At 38.2% G+C, this 18,727-nt stretch overlaps 1 protein-coding gene across 1 annotated transcript; it reads left to right on the forward strand.

Annotated features, from left to right (window-relative positions):
- The first annotated feature begins 42 nt into the window (after window positions 1-42).
- Window positions 43-17,297, forward strand: EIF2S1 (eukaryotic translation initiation factor 2 subunit alpha). Its single transcript, XM_047738428.1, has 8 exons — window positions 43-424; window positions 4,660-4,901; window positions 7,231-7,310; window positions 9,271-9,422; window positions 13,251-13,357; window positions 14,807-14,904; window positions 15,588-15,731; window positions 16,759-17,297. The coding sequence occupies exons 2-8, from the start codon at window positions 4,661-4,663 to the stop codon at window positions 16,882-16,884; spliced, it is 948 nt and encodes a 315-aa protein (XP_047594384.1). The 5' UTR covers window positions 43-424; window position 4,660; the 3' UTR covers window positions 16,885-17,297.
- The last annotated feature ends 1,430 nt before the right edge of the window (window positions 17,298-18,727 follow it).

Below are 18,727 nucleotides of genomic sequence, written 5' to 3' on the forward strand. Positions count from 1 at the left end.
AGAACAGGAGAGAAGAGTACACGCCTTTTCTTCTTTCACTTTTCCATCTTTGGTTACAGCGCCACCTCATGGTTGGCTGAAGCTTCGAGAGAGAATTAATTCTTCAAGGACAAGGAGTCAGTTCACCTCCTCCCTGCGCCTTGAAACTTACTTAACGAAAACGATAGCTATCGAGAAAGCGTACTTTTCGGGTCCTCCTTTGGTCTTTTTTTTCCTTCCGGAGGACCTAGACTCTATGGTCAGTGAGGAAGAGGGACCTCTTCTGTTGGCGCTTGCGTGATGCGAGGTGGTTCCGCATGCGCGGTGGGGTAGAACCAAGCGCACGCTGAGGAGGATCGGCCGCTGCTGTGGCTGGACTGTCTGTTCTCTGCGATTAAAGAGCACGGCACGGGATCCCGGCGCGGGTTTCAGATACATACCTCAGGTGACTAGTCCCCCAGATCGGTTTCCTCAGGAACTCACTTTGGTTGTGTCCAGTGATTTGGGTGGTCGAGAGAGGGTAGGCCCTGGGCTAACACCCCTCCCTTTCCCGTTCCTGCGCGGGAAGTGTCCGACACCACCCGGCGCCGCCGGGTGGGTCTTCCGTGTTACAGCGGTGTCATTGTACGAGCGGAGGAATCTGGTGAAGCAAAGTGGGCCAAGTGACCGTACAGCCTTTCCGTTATGCTCTAAGTGAGGACACTTTGAGATGGGGGCGGCCTCGGGAAAACGCTGTGACACCCCCGCCCCAGGACGCTGAGCACTTTGCTTTTTCTGGGCCTGAGAATCCCACCACTACATGGCTTTTTTTTTCCCCCCATCCACCCCACCAAATACTATCTCTCAGTGGGACCAGACCAGACATTTGAAGGGACCATTGGGGTGGGCCGCAGTGTTGACAAGAGCTGGGTTAAAAGGATCCAAGAGTAGTTTGTCCGATAATTTATTTTTTTCTATTTGGCGTTCATATTACCGTATCGCTTGACTTGTGCATCTTTATAGAATGAGTCATCCCTTGCATCGAAACTAAAACATATTGTTGAAGAGTTCACTATTGTTAGTATCGGTTTTCCGTATTTCAGCACCACTGAGAGAAAGATAAGGGAATTTGGGAGTTAAATTGGTATTCAGCCTGAAGCCCCTATTATCCCCCAAACTTGGCTACTTTAATTATCATTAGTCAAGAAACGTTGTTTTTTGGAGAAAAGGTGTAGCGGAGAAATCTCGCAGTTGAAGTTATCAAGGAAAAAAACTTGTGATTATGTGTCTTTCAATAGTTCGTGAATTATATAGAGCTTTACTGCCTATTTTGAGTCGATCTGATGCCCAGTTGACAGATAATGATTCTCCTAGGATTTTGAAAAAACACACAGTAATACTTGTAGAGATTGGTGCTTCTATTTCAACTACAGTGAAATAGTCTAAAAGCTTATTTGCGTAGCACTCCTATACTACAAACTAATGTTCCGAGAACGTTACCGATAAGCATTAGAGCCAGTTAGAATTATCAAGAGTTGTCTCTGTCACATAACACACTTAACTTTGGAGAGGAGTGTGGACTTCCTGGATTATGGTTACTTGACCATGCACTGGTGTGAGAAAGGAGTTCTGTCTACCATTTGACTGGGCAAAATTACTGACAATGCAGGGTATTTGAAATTAGCTTGGAGTTGAGTATATTTTGAAAGACGATTCTTTTGTACCAAAGAACACATACCATATTGTAGTACTCTGACCTACTGAGGCTCTGTGGGTTAAAGGTGTTCTGGGTTTAATATCAGAAGACTTGGTTTTAGTTCCTGTCCTAGTACTAAGCATTTATCCTTGAGAAAGACAGTTAATATTTCTGTTCTTTGGTTCCCTTTTAATCGATTGCTTTCATAGTACTTTATACTGCTTTCATAGTACTTTATACCGCTATTATTTACTTACTGGTTTGTTTCCCACTCTGTCCTTAACTTCCTTAGGTAAGAAAGGAGCCTGCTTAAGATTCGATTCTCCCTCTGCCCTACTTGCTAGCTGTCTTTATCTCTTCTCTGTCAGTAGTGCTTAGTACACAGATATTGCACAAATTACTGTTTAACAAATTAAGTTACCAAATGGAAATAGTATCTTTTTGCCTTTTAATGTCATATTTGTATAGCAAATTACACTTCCAAATTTTTACATATATGTCTCATTTGATAACACTCCACAAACCTGTGAGGTCCATGACACAGGCTAGAAACTACAGTTTAATGGGAATGCATTTCCCAAGCAATCACAGCTAGTAAGTAGAGCAAAGGCTGGGATCCATGTCTAGAGCTATTGTGTACTTACTGGTTACTTTCTGCATTAAATAACATACCTTTGGCTGTGTTCTTTTTGTACCCTGTATAAAGTCAAGAGATTGGTACCTCTTAAGGTGGTAGTATTCATACCTCCTGCTGGGATTCTTTTTCACTATTGCCTGTGTTCTTTAATCACCAAATTAAGTCTAGCTTCTCCAGAATTATTCAGCTTTACTATTTGAATAAACCTGGTAAGTGAATATGGTTAGCCCATGTTAAATCTTTTAAAACTGTTTTCACACATTTCTGTGACACCATTTATTTTGATACCCAGTTTGAAACTTCTAGCCCTCAGACTTTATTGCTTTACATACAGTTGTCCAAAAGAAAGAAAAGTAAAAAAATAAATAAATAAAGCTTTGTTGAAGAATGAAACAACCAGCTCAGCTGTTTCTTGGTGGGTAATTCTGGCCATTGAACATCTACTTCTCTTTATTTGCTAAATCCCTATTTTGTCAAGCTACACAGAAATGCATTTCTGCCACTGTTATTAATATGCTGCTTTTTTTCTTTTTGTTAAACAGGATAGATTAGTATTAAAAGCTTGCATTGATCTCTGGTATCTGCTTTAGTACTGAATATATTAATGTAACTTTTTTTAAAAAAGATGTTTCTTTCTAATATATTTGCCGGTAATATTGAGTGAAAATACAGGCTGGTGAATAAGAGCACAGACTATGGATCCAAGCTTCGTAGGTTCAGATTCTGACTTACCACTTGTTAGCGGTATGTGACAAAACAAGTTACTTGGCCTGGGTTTCTGTTTCTTCAACTATAAAATGGAGAGCACTAGGGAGAGAGGCAGTGGCCAGATCATGTAGGACCATGTAGGTAGTAGAAAGATGTAAAATCAGTGGGAAGCCACTGTGAAGATACTTGTGGATTCAGTTAACAGTTCCCAACTGCACTGCCCCAGAACTCTGGGGTTCTGAGCTGGGGCATGGATGTTCTGTCTTTAAGATCAAGTAATGGCAGCCTTATTCCCAATTAATTAATAAGAAAAAAACTGGGGCACCTTCGTGGCTCACTCGGTTAATTAAGCACCCAGCTCTTGATTTTTGGCTCAGGTCATGATCTCAGTATTGTGAGATAGAGCCCCACATCAGGCTCTTGCTAAGTGTGGAACCTGCTTAAGATTCTCCTTCTGCCCTACTTGCTCACTGTCTTTCTCTCTCTCTCTCTCTCTCTCTCTCTCTCTCTCTAAAAAGAAATAAAATAAGTAAACAAATTTTCACACATTTTCATAGGCCTTTAGGTGCTGTCCCCACCTATTTTCTGAACCTTGACAATAGTAAATTAGTTAAGGTTAGTATGAAAATGTGAAAATCATCAGCTATGATTAGTTTTATAGCTTTCTTTTAAAAATATACTTCTGTGGGGGCACCTGGGTGGCTCAGTGGTTTAAAGCCTCTGCCTTCGGCTCAGGTCATAATCCCAGGGTCCTGGGATCAATCCCCACATCGGGCTCTCTGCTCCAAGGGGAGCCTGCTTCCTCCTCTCTCTCTGCCTGCCTCTCCACCTACTTGTAATCTCTGTCTGTCAAATAAATAAAATTTTTAAAATATATACATATATACTTCTGTGCATGGTATGATTTCAGTCTTGTGGGACATAAAAGGAGTGGCACTAAGTGTAGGTTGGGTAGATCAAAGGGAATTGCTTTAATTATACTTAATGCTTGGAGTTTGAGACTCTCGAACTTTATTGTAATGGAGTTCCATAAAGGTTTTCTCAAGATTGGGTATACCTGTTCAATAAAAGAAAAGTATTTATTTAGTTATATTGAATAGTTTTTGTGACTAGTAAATTTTTAGGTTTTGTCTTAACATATGATACTGTAATTTTGGCTAAAATGATAGAGTATATTACTTGATATATGATTAGGACTATGGTTCATATAGTCGGAAGATTCTTCCCTTTATATAGTGGGTGGTAGTATATTGTCTTAGCCGACTCAGAGAATGAGTAGCTTTATTTTTACTGATAGGTTTATAGTAGCAGTGATGCTTACCTTCATTTGTTATTTCTTAAGGTGGTTGTATTAAAATAGTATTTTACTCTTGAGGTGTACCTTTAATCCTTAGGCCTCAAAGTACTTTATAGATGGTCATTATTTTTTATGATTCCTCTAAAACTGATGTCAGAGAATCACCCAGGCCTTAAAAAAATGTGGAGCAAAGTAAAAAAGCTTGATTCCTGAATATCCATCTGTTTTCTGGTACCATTTAAGAACTTTAAAGAGATGAGAAGACTAATCATTTCTTGCAGTGACAAGATAGGAAAATTGATTGACATTTCTTTATTTTGACCTTAACTGAGTACTCATTTAATTCTTTTGTTTAAAATGCAGAATGCCGGGTCTAAGTTGTAGATTTTATCAACACAAATTTCCTGAGGTGGAAGATGTAGTGATGGTGAATGTAAGGTCCATTGCTGAAATGGGGGCCTATGTCAGCTTGCTGGAATACAACAATATTGAAGGCATGATTCTTCTTAGTGAGTTGTCCCGAAGGCGTATCCGTTCTATAAACAAACTGATCAGAATTGGCAGGAATGAATGTGTGGTTGTCATTAGAGTGGACAAAGAAAAAGGTAAGTGATAAAAATATCTAAAATACAAATTTCAGATTTAAAATGGTTTATTTTACTTTTTTTTTTTTTTTTTGTAAATTGCTGACTGCTATAGAAGCAGAACAAAAACATCTCCCTTTATACTTAAACTTTTTTTTACATACAAAGTTGTTAGAGAAGGATGCCATGACCCATCTAAGCAAGACCTCTTGTATGTAGTGGTTTAATTAGCACATCCTAGGGCTAGTTTGCATCAGGTAACTTGACTTTTATCCCCAGAGGTTACCAGAATATTGATAGTTGACTCATTATGGCTAAACTCAGAAGAGACAGATAAGTAAACCAGAGTATTAGTTCCTTTATTTGTAAGATGCTTTTTTATTGAGGGGCGCTTGAGTTACTCAGTCGGTTAGGAGTCTGGCTCTTGATCTCAGTTCAGGTCTTGTTCTCAGGGTTGTGAGTTCAAGCCCCATGGGCTCCATGCTGGGTATAGAGCCCTACTTTTCAAAAAAAAAAAAAAAAAAAAGATACTTTTTTCTTGATTTAAAGCTAAATTTGTAATCAGATTATTGGAAGAACATGGAAAAAGGGCAAAGGTAAATGGATTTTAGGAATATTTTATATAAGTTTTGAAAAATGGAATATACTGCAAACACATACCCAAAACCCAATATTCTCTGTCTCTTTGATTATTAGGATGTTCATGTTCTGTGAATATTCATTCAGTGTCCAAAATTGCTAGACATTTGAGGAAACAGGAAAGTATGACCCATACGGAACAGAAAAAGCAACCAATGGAGATTGACCTAGAGGTGACCTTAATATTGGAGTTAGCAAATAAGGATTTTAAAGCAGATGTTGCAACTGCTCAAGGATATTAGGAAAATAAGCTTGTAATGAATGAACAAAATGAAATCTCAGTAGAGACATTAGAAACTCTCACAAAAAACTAAATATAAATTCTAAAATTAAAAGTATAATATCAAAAAATCTCACCAAATGGGCTAACAGCAGGCTAAAGATGGCAGAAAGCTCAAGTCAGGCTTGCAGGTAGTTAATTTAAAAGAACGAGTCTGAAGAACAGAGCAGGGAAAAAGCAACTTTTCAAATATTAAAAGCTCTATTCCAAGAGAAGAGAGAGAAAGGGGAGAAAATATATTTGAGGAAATACTGACCAAAGTTTCCCATATTTGACAAACTGGAGAAGCTTAGCAAACCTCAAGCAGGATAAATACTGATAAGACCACATCTAAGGGGACGCCTGGGTAGCTCAGTCGGTTAAGCCACTGCCTTCAGCTCAGGTCATGATCCCGGGGTCCTGGGATTGAGGCCTGCATCAGGCTCCTTGCTCAGCAGGGAGCCTGCTTTTCTCTCTGCCTCTGCCTGCCACTCTGCCTGCTTGTGTGCATGCGCGCTCACTCGCTCGCTCTCTCACAAATAAACTCTTTAAAAAAAAAAAAAAAAGACCATATTTAGGCACATTATTGAGAAACAGAGATCAAGAAAATCTTGAAAGTAGCCAGAGGAAAATGATTCATGATTCACAGGGGAAGAATAATACAAATTACTCTTAGTATGGTATTCTTACTGAAAATAATGGCTGCCTGAGCATTGAATGACATCTTTAAAGCACTGAAAGAGAAGAATTTTCAGCCCAGAATTCTATAATTTTTAAAGATAATCTTCAACAGTGAAAATCAGAAATGAAGACATTTTCAGGTAAATAGAAACTAAGAGGATTTATTACTTAATCTGCATTATAAGAAGTGGTAAAGGAAGTTATGCAGGCCCTTGAGGTGTGATGCCTGACCTGGGAAATATGTAAGGAAATGTAAGAGACCATTTTTCCTTCCTGAATTCTTTAAAATACATTTACGTGCTTGTCTCATTTTGTACCCCTGGGATTTTAATTTATGGAGGTGACAGACAATATGGTGAGGCAGATTCTATGGCCACACCATGCCCATGCAGGGCCATCATGAGGAGGAAGCACCAGTTTTGGTCAGGAGGCAGAAAGAGCATCAGAAGGAGAATACAGAAAATATATAGAACATAGTTGACCCTTTGATGAATAGATGCCAAAAAGACAAGTACAGAATCCTTTGACTAGCTTTCATTTGGGTAATTGAAATTGTTAGTTCCCTTCAATGAAGTGATAGAAAATATACAATGATACAGATGCATTTCTGAAAACAAAAATCTCTCATCTTCTCATGCAGTTTTTATTGATTTGATTTTAGTGGGGAATGAGTGTAGGTATGCCAACCAAACAATCTGATGCAAAAATGTATCACAGTGGTAAGCTAGCACTTGGGCACAGATGATTTTTTTCCAAAATTTTCTTGTATAGGATATATTGATTTGTCAAAAAGAAGAGTTTCTCCAGAGGAAGCAATCAAATGTGAAGATAAATTCACCAAATCAAAAACTGTAAGTTTAATTTTTGTGTGGAATTAGTCTACTATTTAATAAATAATGAACATGTAATATTCTTGGGAGAAAATTAAAACTGGATTTTCTGTACCTGTAATTCCATTTACAATTAGGAGTTAATATAGGATAAGTTGAAGACTTAGTTTCCAAAGAGTTATGACTTCAGTGTTTTTAACCTCATGGTAGTACTACCTTAAGGCATTGCTTATCGTCTAATATTCTAAAATGAGTATACCAGACGATAATGTTTTTAAGTTATTTAACTTAACTGTGGGTGATTTCAGTTGATTTGACTTAATCATAACATGCAGTTCTTGACTTTCAACCCCATCCTGGGATAAGAGTAACAGGGACAACCAGCTGTTGTATGTTAAGAATAAGCAAGGGTTTATAAAATGTGAATCCAGGAAAGCAAGGCAGGGGGGCCTGTTACTATTTTTTTTTACTCCTAGTTTATTAGGGTTCTTTCTGTTTCATTTTCTTATTTTGGCTGTAATCTCCTACTTCTGTACAGTAATCATTAATGAAGCAAGAACAGCTATTTTTTCGTTTTTCATATTCTGTCTGTAGTTTTTTCTTCTCTGGTTCTATTTAGATTATCCTTCATTCTCTAGATCTTTGGTTCTTAATGGCAATGTTTCCATTGTGTCTGTTTTCTTTATATTTTCATCTCTCTCGTGTGTTTCTGTCCTCAGGATAAAATGCCAGGAAAATAGTGTTTAAATGAAGAGAATATTTTTGAAATCTTAATTAACCCTAGTTAAAAGAATAAAAATCTAAAAGGCAAAAGATCATTACCCAAATTTTTCCCTTTGTTTTACTGATGTGTTTACTACTACTGCAGTGTGGTTTACACATTAGAAAACACTATCAGGGGGCACCTGGGTGGCTCAGTGGGTTAAAGCCTCTGCCTTCGGCTCCGTCATGATCTCAGGGTTCTGGGATCGAGCCCCGCATCGGGCTCTCTGCTCAGCAGGGAGCCTGCTTCCCTCTCTCTCTCTGCCTGCCTCTCTGCCTACTTGTGATCTCTGTCAAATAAAGAAATAAAATCTTTTTAAAAAAGAAAACTATCAGTGAAATCCCTTATTAATAAACTGAGGACCTTGCCACTCAGAATGTAGCCAATAGCACTGACATTTCCTGACTACTTAATGCAGGCTCCTCAAGTCCTACCAAGTTTGAGAAGCTTTTCTCTAGGAAACTGTCACTTTGTTTTGCCCCCTTAAGATATTATAAAATGAGCATGTTAGGAGATCTTATCAGGATGATAAGGTGACGGAATGAAATAGCCAACGTTAGTTCCTTTTCTCACTCAACGTTCATGTGTAATGTGAAAACCTCTTTTTTTATACCCTTTCTCTTTCTTACGCCTTTTCATTTTTAGGAAATGAAAGAGTTTGGCAGCAGTGAGTAGGGGATAGGCACATTGAAGGATAACTTCTAAATTATAACAAAGCAAAAAAAGTACTAAATCTCAATCCTGTTCCATGCTTTCATGTGGAGTAGTCATAGTAATAGCTTATACTTGTATAACAAAAGTTTTGTATAACATACAAATTTTATTCATTTGCATAATGTTTTCCAGTTATAATTGGGATAGGTTTGATCTCTCTGCAGTAAAAAGGAGAGATACTGGTATTTCCCTTTTCCAGAAGAGGAAACAAATTTAGAGAGGTTGATTGGTCCCTAAGTCAACTTGATCTAGGTCTTAGGACACTAAGTTTTGTACTTAGTGTCCTACTTTTGTACTTGTTAAACCCACTTAAGTGTTATAGGAAAGCGAATATTTCTCTATGAAAAAAGAACTTGTTGCGTGTTAACCCTTTGTTGTTGAGGAATTACTGTAGTGTAACCAAAAATTTGTTTTATATACTGTCTACTGAAATGTAAAAATACCTTTTTTTTTTTTTTAAGATCTCTTATCTTTGAATTGTTGAACTCTTCATTTTGTTTCCAGGTTTACAGCATTCTTCGTCATGTTGCTGAGGTGTTAGAGTACACCAAGGACGAGCAGCTGGAGAGCCTGTTCCAGAGGACTGCCTGGGTCTTTGATGACAAATACAAGAGACCTGGATACGGTGCCTATGATGCATTTAAGCATGCAGTCTCGTAAGAACACCTTCTTGGCTCTGGTTCTACCTTGAGATCACAGCTGTTGGGTCTAGCACACAAGTTGAGAGCCTGACATGTAATAATAGCACAACACCCACATATTACATCCTTGCCAAATTTAGATAAAAATATTTCCATGTAAAAGGCCCATAATGTGGGCCAATCCTATATAGCCAAGCATATATAATTGTGTACACCTTAGTTTTCATGAACCATATGGTTTTGTCTCACGTTTTCCCCTCCTGGTTTTATTATTTTCCTAGCTAACTTCAGGATCACTGTAGATGTCTCATCTACAACTGTACCTTGTTTTCTTTACCTCAGTTCCTTAGACCTTCAGCCCATGCCGCTCTAGCCAGTTTCCATATGGGCTCACCCTGAGTCTTAGAATTTGTGCTCTTCTAAAACCTTGAATTCGTATATTCTGTTCTTTTACCACAGACAGTCCTGTCTCTCCAGCTCCCTCATAGTTAGTCCTGCTCTGTGTTAATTCTTAGGCCAGACTCTGATTCCAATCCTTTTTCGTCCTCCGTGTTTTTTCACCCTTTTCTGCCTTCTCTTTCTGACTCAGCATAGACATACCGTGGTCCATCATTTCAGCAACTTTCTTGCCAATATCATGAGCTTTTGCCCTGTTTTTCCTTCTGTTACATCCAGCCTTGGATCGATGTTCCTGCCTTCTCTGCACTTGTAGAATGCGGGGTGCTGCTAGGAAAAACCGAGAGTCTTGCAGGTCGGTGCCACTGCATATTCGTCATGGTCTCCAACCTCAGCTGCACCTTCACTGCTGCCTCACGTTCTCTCTGCTCTTTGTCAGTTCTTCCTCCCGTTCTTAGAGTGGCTGTTTTAGAGCTTTTACACACACTCTACCAGATACCCACTCCCCTTTCCCTCGCTGTCTACCGGTTTTATAAAGAAAATAGAAGCCATTGCCCAAAATCTCTACTCCCTCCACTGTCTCAGCGGCCTTCTCTCCCATCTGTCATTACCTCCTGCCTCCTGCCATGCTGAATTCGTATCCTTACTGCTCTCAGACTAATCTTACCACCTGTGCGCAGCTACTTCTCCAGGGTTATCTGTCATGCCCTCCTCATTCCCTCTTCGGTGACTTCAGCCTTTCTTTTTGTTGATTTTGCTCCATCAGCATAAAAATACGCTCCAATTTCTCCCATTTACATTAAAACCAGAGTATACCTTCTCTCTGCTTCCTCTAGGAAGCACTATGTCCTCTCTTTTTAAAATAGTTGGACTCCTTCAGTTCTTTGGACTTAACTGTCTCTCCGTCTGCTCATCCTACTCCTTCCCAACTGTTAATGCTCCCCACGCAGCCTCTCCACTACACTGAGGTTACTTCCAGCCTTGGTGCTGCCGAAGGATATTGGTCCCCTCAGCTCTCAGAATGGCCGGGTGGACCTGGGACTGATAGAGCCTCCAGCAAGCTGGCTCATTTGGGGGTCCAAATCCTTTCCAGTTCCCACCCACCCACCCACCATGTGACTTTTTTTTCATACCACATTGTGAGAAAGGTAAGACTAACAATAATTATAAGAACAAACATTTACAGATTTCCCAAAGCAGCGCATGGTATAAGTGAGGTTATTATCCATGTCTTAGAGATGAGGAAATTGAGGCAGAGATTAAATGTTTTCTCCACATGCACAGAATTAGCAAATGGAAAAGCCCCAATCAAACCTAGACACTGGCTCCCATCTGGAGTTTATGCTGTTAACCATTAAGCGCTGCTTTATATTTCTGTCCTCTGTGACTTCAGCCCTGCATGCCTTCCGTCCCTTGTGCTGTCATCCTCCAGCCTGGGCTCAGCTCCCTCACTTCCACCTCCATCTCCCCTTCCATTACCGCTCAGCAGTGCCATACTTTTTTTCCCTTTTCCTTAACATTCTTTTGCTTCATCAGCCATGCAGTGACTGTCCACGTTTAACTAATGATAATTCTTCGCCACATGTCCTTCGTATTTTTTTTTTAATAACTAAAATTTTTGAGATAGTTGGAAACAGTGTTTTACCCTTCCCAACCCATTCCCTTCACTCATCATTGGTAACTATTATCATAACTAGTTATCATTGGTAATTACTATTCTGCAATTAGTATGCACCATTATTATTTACATTTCTGCAGATTTATTGCATATATGTACCTACAAAGTATATATAGAATCATTTTTGTATTACTCTGTTTAAACTTTAAAAAAAAGGGAATTTATTCCATCGTTGTAGCTTTCTGTACCTTATAGTTTTACTTGTAAGGCTGGGTTTTTTTTGGTTTTGTTTTTGTTTTTTTAAAGATTTTATTTATTTTATTTGACAGAGATCACAAGTAGGCAGAGAGGCAGGCAGAGAGAGAGAGGAGGAAGCAGGCTCCCCGCTGAGCAGAGAGCCCGATGTGGGGCTCGATCCCAGGACCCCGGGATCATGACCTAAGCCGAAGGCAGAGGCTTTAACCCACTGAGCCACCCAGGTGCCCCTACTTGTAAGGCTGTTAAGAACAGGATTCTCCAAAGTGATAGATGCGTACCTACTTCATACTAATTTCTATGTAGTGTATTTCATTGTAGGACTATGCTTTGTTTCCCTATTAAGAGATAATAGGTTATCTTCCCCCCCCCCCCATTTTTTTCCCATTTTTTTCAACCATGCTATTATGAATATCCATGTACATGTCTCCGTGTACATTTGGGAGTTTCTAAGGTATATAAATAGCAGTAGAGTTGCTGGGTCATAGGATTGAATATATGCATCTTTAAATTTACTCGGTTTTGCCAAAATATTCTCCAGATTGGTTCTACAATTTGTATTTCCTCTAGTAGTTGTATAAGCATTCCTGTTTCTCTTCATCCTTACCAGCATTTGGTGTATATCTCAGATTATTTCCCTTTTGTCAAACTGATGGATGTAGAAGAGTACCTTGTTTTTGGTTTGCATTTTACTGGTTGTTGGTGGAGTTAACAGCTTTTCATAGGTTTACTGTTTCCTCTGTGAAACTTCTGTTCATCTCTTCTCATTTTCTGGTGGTTTGTCTTGTTATATTTTGTAAGCAGTATTAGCTGAGTGAAAGTTCCCTCCACCCAAATTCTTTCACGTTTCATTCCCTAACCCCGCTTTTTAGGCCCGATAGGCCATTTCTGTTTTAATACTGTACAGATTTCTTAAAACAATGCTATCTTTGCTTCTTTTAGTCATTATTTCAATTTTTTTCATTTGTTCATGTTCCACAAGCATGCTGGTGACTGAGACCCTGCCCGGTCTTGTGGCACTCAGATGAAATGCCACTTCAGTCAGAGCAGCCCTTCCTGAGCCCACTAACTGAAAGTAATACCTCCTCTCCTGACTTCCAAGGATGTACTTTTATCTTAAATTTACTTGTATGTTTTAGTTCTTTTCAAGCTCTTTGAAGCAGGGACTAAGTACAAGGAAATGTTTAATTATAGTGGGATGTCCGGTATATTAGACATTTTTTAATTCCTTGCTTTAGCTAGATCTCCAAAATTTTTCTTCAGATACTAGCTGGGTGTTTTCTTTTTGTCATAGTAGTGCCAAGTGCTTTGCCTGCATTCTCATTTAGTACCACAACCAGTGAAATGTATAGTTTTCATCCTCATTTTATAGTTTGGAAACTGAGGTCTGGGAAGTCCCCAAAACACATAGCTAATGAAGTGTAAAGCTAAGATTTGAACTCCGTTCTGACCCTAAAGCCTGGGCTCTTAAACATTATTAAATGGTATTGTGTTTGGTGTCACAGTTATCTGTAAAGTAACCTTGGCCTTTTGTGTTTTTGTGTCTGTGTATGGTTTTTTTTTGCTTTAATTAGAGACCCATCTATTTTGGATAGTTTAGATCTGAATGAAGATGAACGGGGAGTACTTATTAACAATATTAATAGGCGTTTGACACCACAAGCTGTCAAAATTCGAGCAGGTAAGTGATTTTTTTTTAAATGATGTTTAAAATATTTTGCATGAACCAAAAAGCTGTTAAATAATGGGTGTTACCAAAGAATATGTTGTTGCATTAGCATCTGCAAGTGTTTCTGTTTCTATTTCTTGAAGAAAAGTTTAGGGGCGCCTGGGTGGCTCAGTGGGTTAAGCTGCTGCCTTCGGCTCAGGTCATGACCTCAGGGTCCTGGGATTGATTCCCGCATCGGGCTCTTTGCTCAGCAGGGAGCCTGCTTCTCTCTCTCTCTCTCTCTCTCTCTCTCTCTGCCTGCCTCTCAGTCTACTTGTGATCTCTCTGTCAAATAAATAAAATCTTTAAAAAAAAAAAAAAGAAAAGTTTAAGAAATTTTTTTTGCTTCTTCTGAACCATCATAAAATAAAATAAATGTATATGTTGACACAAGTGAAAACTGTCATGTATGCATTTAGCTAACCTTAAGTTAGTCCTTTTTCTTTTTTTTTAAGATTTTATTTATGTATTTGAGAGGGAGAGAGAGGGAGAAGGAGACTCTGCTGAGCAGAGAGCCTAACACAGGGCTCAATCCCAGGACCCTGAGATCATGACCTAGCTGAAGGCAGACTCTTAACTGACTGAGCCACCCAAGCACCCCAGCCCTTTTTTTTTTTTTAAGGAGATGGCAAAGTGCAGTATTGTCCTTTTGTGCCTCTGGATTAACCACTGTTAATACAGCTTTGGGTATATTCTTCAGACATTTTTCTTAGGCACATATACTGTATAGGAATATATGCTGTTTACATTCAGACATAATTTTTTTGCTTTTACAATGATTACATCATACTATGTAAAATTTTCCTCAGCTAGCTTTTTCTACTGAGTTTATCATGGTGGTCTTTCCATGCACAACATGGGACTTTTTCTCAATCTTTTTAATGACAAGGTGTAATATTCATAAAGCAATAAACCAGTCCTTTCTTGGTGAACATTTAGGTTCTACTATTTTTTTCACTATTAAAAAAAAAAAAAAAAACTCTACAAATTAGCAGACTTACAACATAGACACTTACCTATCTGTGTAAGTGTTCTATTAGGCAGGCTCCTAAAAGTGGAACCACTGGGCCAGAGTGGTGTGCAATTTCTAAACTGTTCTAAACAATTTGCAGTGATAAGGAAGTGAGTCACGGAGAGGTTAGAATCATAATTTTAACCCAGACATAGCCAGAAATAAAAATGTTTATTAGATTTCTGTTTTTTTGTAATTTCGTCATTCAGGGGCTCAATGTGGAAGAGAAGATAGAATTTCACTGCATACTCAGCTAATTTATAGTTAAGAAAGTTAATAGTTGGGGTAGATTTCTAATTGTGAAAGGGTGATAAAAACTTTGATAATTATTTGAATACCAGTGTGTCTGCCACATCTCGGATTTCTTTTAAGCCGTTTTGGTATAAGTTTTTGAATTTCTGTAATTTCAGATATTGAAGTGGCTTGTTATGGTTATGAAGGCATCGATGCCGTAAAGGAAGCCTTGAGAGCAGGTTTGAATTGTTCTACAGAAACCATGCCCATCAAGGTGAGTAGTCCATTTTCTCTCTCCCTGCTACCAGCCTAAACCAAATCAGATTCTTTTTGTGATCATATTTCATAACAAGTGTTAACGAAAAATGGTTCTCGGTGATGTTGTCTAAGGGATGCTACTGCTGATGTCACAGTAGCTAAAGATTTTGATTGGTGTTTGGTGCCAGAGGGCCAGCTGTGCTAAACTTAAAGAGCTCCTATGTCCATCACGTTCCTAGGACCTTGAAAAGGGTAACATATTCTCTCGTATTCACACACATCTTTTAGGAGTTTGATCTGAATCTTTTAAGTTGTATCATTAACCAGATGGTTGTTATTCAGAATCTCTTGGATTTTGTTCCATCAGTTTAGTTTAGAACCAAATAAGAATTTTTGTCTGTTTTAGAAGCAAATTATCCATTATGCTGATGATGGCTACAGTTATTTTAGCTACCAAAGACACCTGGAAGTCATAATTCTACGTATTTGGCATTGCAGTGGACTGTTGATACCGGATTTCATCACTGTATCAATTAGCTTTTGCTACCTTAACAGACCACCCCCAAATTGCTGACTTACAGGATTGGAAATTAAGTTTTGGGGTGATTTGTTAAGGCAGCAGAGCACAAAAGAGTTCGTAAACATCGTAATAGTTTTGTGTCGGTATGTCCATAATTAAATTTTTGTCTTCTTCCTTAGATTAATCTAATAGCTCCTCCTCGATATGTGATGACTACAACAACTCTGGAGAGAACAGAAGGCCTCTCTGTTCTCAATCAAGCTATGGCTGTTATTAAAGAAAAGATTGAGGAAAAGAGGGGTGTCTTCAATGTTCAAATGGAGGTAAGATCTATAGTGTGTCTTCCTTTTCCTTAAAATATTTATAAGAAATTTAGGGGCACCTGCCTGGCTCTGTCGGTAGAGCATGCAACTCTTGATCTCAGGGTTGTGAGTTCAAACCCTATGTTGGGGTTAGAGATTACTTTAGATAGATAGATAGATAATTTTAGATAGATAAATTTAAATCATCTTTAGATTTGCATTCTAAAATACTTTAATCACTGCCTTTCAAAAAGATACATATAAGATTATAATTCTAAGCCTAAAATAATCATTGACTCAGAGGGTCCTAAAAGGGCTTTTTATAAGTCAATGAGAACTGTCATGCAGTGGTTATTCAGGACTAACGGCACTGATGGTGTTAGGTTTATCCCCCTGCCAAAGAGAAAAAAATAGCTAACAAAAATGAGTGATCAGTTACTGTCAGAATTGAATTGGCAGGCTTGAAATTTGATCTCAGGATTAGAAACAACATTAGTCTGTATTTTCCTCATCTCAACAAAAATGAAACCTATTTGGAAAGAAATAATAATTTATTTTGAATCCAGAAGATGCATTTTTACAAGACATCTTGTGGGTTTGAAAGATAGAGCCACTGAGATTATTTTCATATTTTTTGAGTTTTGGTTTATAGAAATAACAAAAATATACTGTTTTACTACACACGTATTTTTTTTCCTATATTGTGTTACTCTTACACATTTCTCCCATTACTTATCTAATGGAATTTATTGATACAGTAGCACTCAGAAATGAACAGATATGGCAGAGTTGTTAGAAGGACAAGTGTTTCTTTAAGAGTTATTAAATAGGACCGAGCCCCGTATCGGGCTCTCTGCTCAGCAGGGAGCCTGCTTCCTCCCCCTCTCTCTGCCAGCCTTTCTGCCTACTTGTGATCTCTGTCAAATAGATAAATAAAATCTTTAAATTAAAAAAAAAGTTATTAAAATACTAGGCAGTAATAGTGTTGAAATGGAATTTGTATACTGTTGAACTGCCTCACTTTGAAATTATGCCTCTGTTTCCACAGCCTAAAGTGGTCACAGATACGGATGAGACCGAACTTGCAAGGCAGCTTGAGAGGCTTGAAAGAGAGAACGCAGAAGTGGATGGAGACGATGATGCAGAAGAAATGGAAGCCAAAGCCGAAGATTAACTTTGTGGGAAACAGTCCATTTTAAGGAACACAAAGCAGCCCTTCCTGGCTGTAAACCCTAGACTTGAAAGTTTTCCAGTATTGAAAACTTCAAAGCTGAATATTTTTTATTTCCAAGTATTTAAATGTTCTGACAGACCAAAACATGACATGCCCTCCTAAAAGTCAGCTGTTTTCACACAGGAGCTCCAACATTCAGCAGTTTAAGCGAGTGGGCCTAACTTCACTAGAGACAAATCTTTAACAGTCATAAAATTGGGCTTGTGGTTTCCATTTCTGATGTCTCCAGATTGGCACCCCTTTGTAGTTCAGTGCCTCCCTGAGATTTATCAGGGGCACCCAAAGCAAATAGCCTCAACCTTTCTACATAAAATGTATCAAGCAAAAATTAAATAAATTTCTGGGATATTTAACTATAGGCTTCTTCCTTCTTGTCACCAGTTAAAAAGCATTATGATTACGAAGACCCTAATTCTATTACTTTCATTTTAGTCTAGATGAGAAATATAAGGGCAGGTGACCAAAGGATCTATACAGCGGATCCTTTCAAAAGGAGGGTGTAGAGAAAATAATTTTAACCACAGTTAAAGTTGACTCTTAGGGGAAAAAAGCCTTAAAATGCAAATTTTAAAATTACATAGGATGTGTGCCTTTTACCAACTTGAGACTGGGGACAATATATGGTATGAGGGAGAATTTTATCACACTGGTCCTTGTTGGTCTACTAAGCTGCTTGCCCTGAGTTTGTAATTCAGGGTGGTAAAATTTTTTGTTCTGTTTTATTTTTAAAGATGCTGCTGCTTTAGTCATTTTGAGTATCACTGCCCAACTTTTGATTTCTTTTCCATTAACATATTCACTAGGTGCCACCTAGAGCTTCAGCTCTTTATAATGAATAGGGATCTGATTAAACACAATTAGAGTGATTTTTCTACATTTCCATCATTTTTATGTTTAAGAGCTAATTGTTTAAAAGGTATATGAATCTAAAGGTAAATAAGTAAGGTAAATAATTTTCATAGATAACACATGGTTTGAAGTTACAGCTACATTAGCCAGGGTGTAGAAAGTCTTGAGTTACTTTGGGTATGTTTTATAGATTGGATCTCTTAGGAAACTTGAGGTACTAGATTTATTTTATTGATTATTCCTAAGAATAGCTATTTAAATACTTAAAAGATTAAACCTAACCCCCCTTAATTGATTGAGTACTAGACTTAATTGAATATTAAAGGGACTGGAAAATAGAAGTGTGTTGGTGAGACAGTTTATGCCATTTTTGGCTTGTCCCTGTTTAATTTAGCAGCCTCTACTTAGCTTTTTAAATCCAAAAGTAAAACTTCATATGGCTGTTGCCACAAGGTAGCCATAATTGCTAGTACATGCCATACTGGGAATATTTAGAGGAGGATCTAGGTGTACTCAAAATTGGCACATGATTTTCACTTTGGTCTTTTTGAGGAGTTAAAACAAGTCTATAAAGCTTGTGGCATCAAGAATGTCCTCAAAATAACAACAGGTGCTCCTTAAATGTTTGTTGTAGGCAAGGAATTAAATTTCCATGTTGTTTACTACATTTTTTACACTTTAAGGCATAACCCTTGAGAAATACTGGTGACCTCCACAGTGAGTGATTTTTATCCCATCCAAGCCTTTTGCTCAGTTCCATAACAGTTTTGCAGAATTTATGACTTTTCCCAGAGAAAAGATTAATACCTCACTGACACCAATGAAGGAGAGAACTAATCAAACTTAAAGCACACATACCTGCTGACCTAACAATATCACTTTCAAATATGAGGACAAGCTACACACTCAACTCCAAATAACCTGAGGAACAGAT

This window comes from Lutra lutra, chromosome 7 (assembly GCF_902655055.1).
Source record: "Lutra lutra chromosome 7, mLutLut1.2, whole genome shotgun sequence".
Lineage (NCBI taxonomy): Eukaryota > Metazoa > Chordata > Mammalia > Carnivora > Mustelidae > Lutra > Lutra lutra.

Coding starts and splice junctions, on each gene's coding strand:
- EIF2S1 (XM_047738428.1), top strand. CDS start 4,661: ATGCCGGGTCTAAGTTGTAGATTTTATCAACACAAATTTCCTGAGGTG. Junction 7,311..9,270: donor AATTCACCAAATCAAAAACT/GTAAGTTTAATT, acceptor TTTTGTTTCCAG/GTTTACAGCATTCTTCGTCA. Junction 9,423..13,250: donor GCATTTAAGCATGCAGTCTC/GTAAGAACACCT, acceptor TGCTTTAATTAG/AGACCCATCTATTTTGGATA.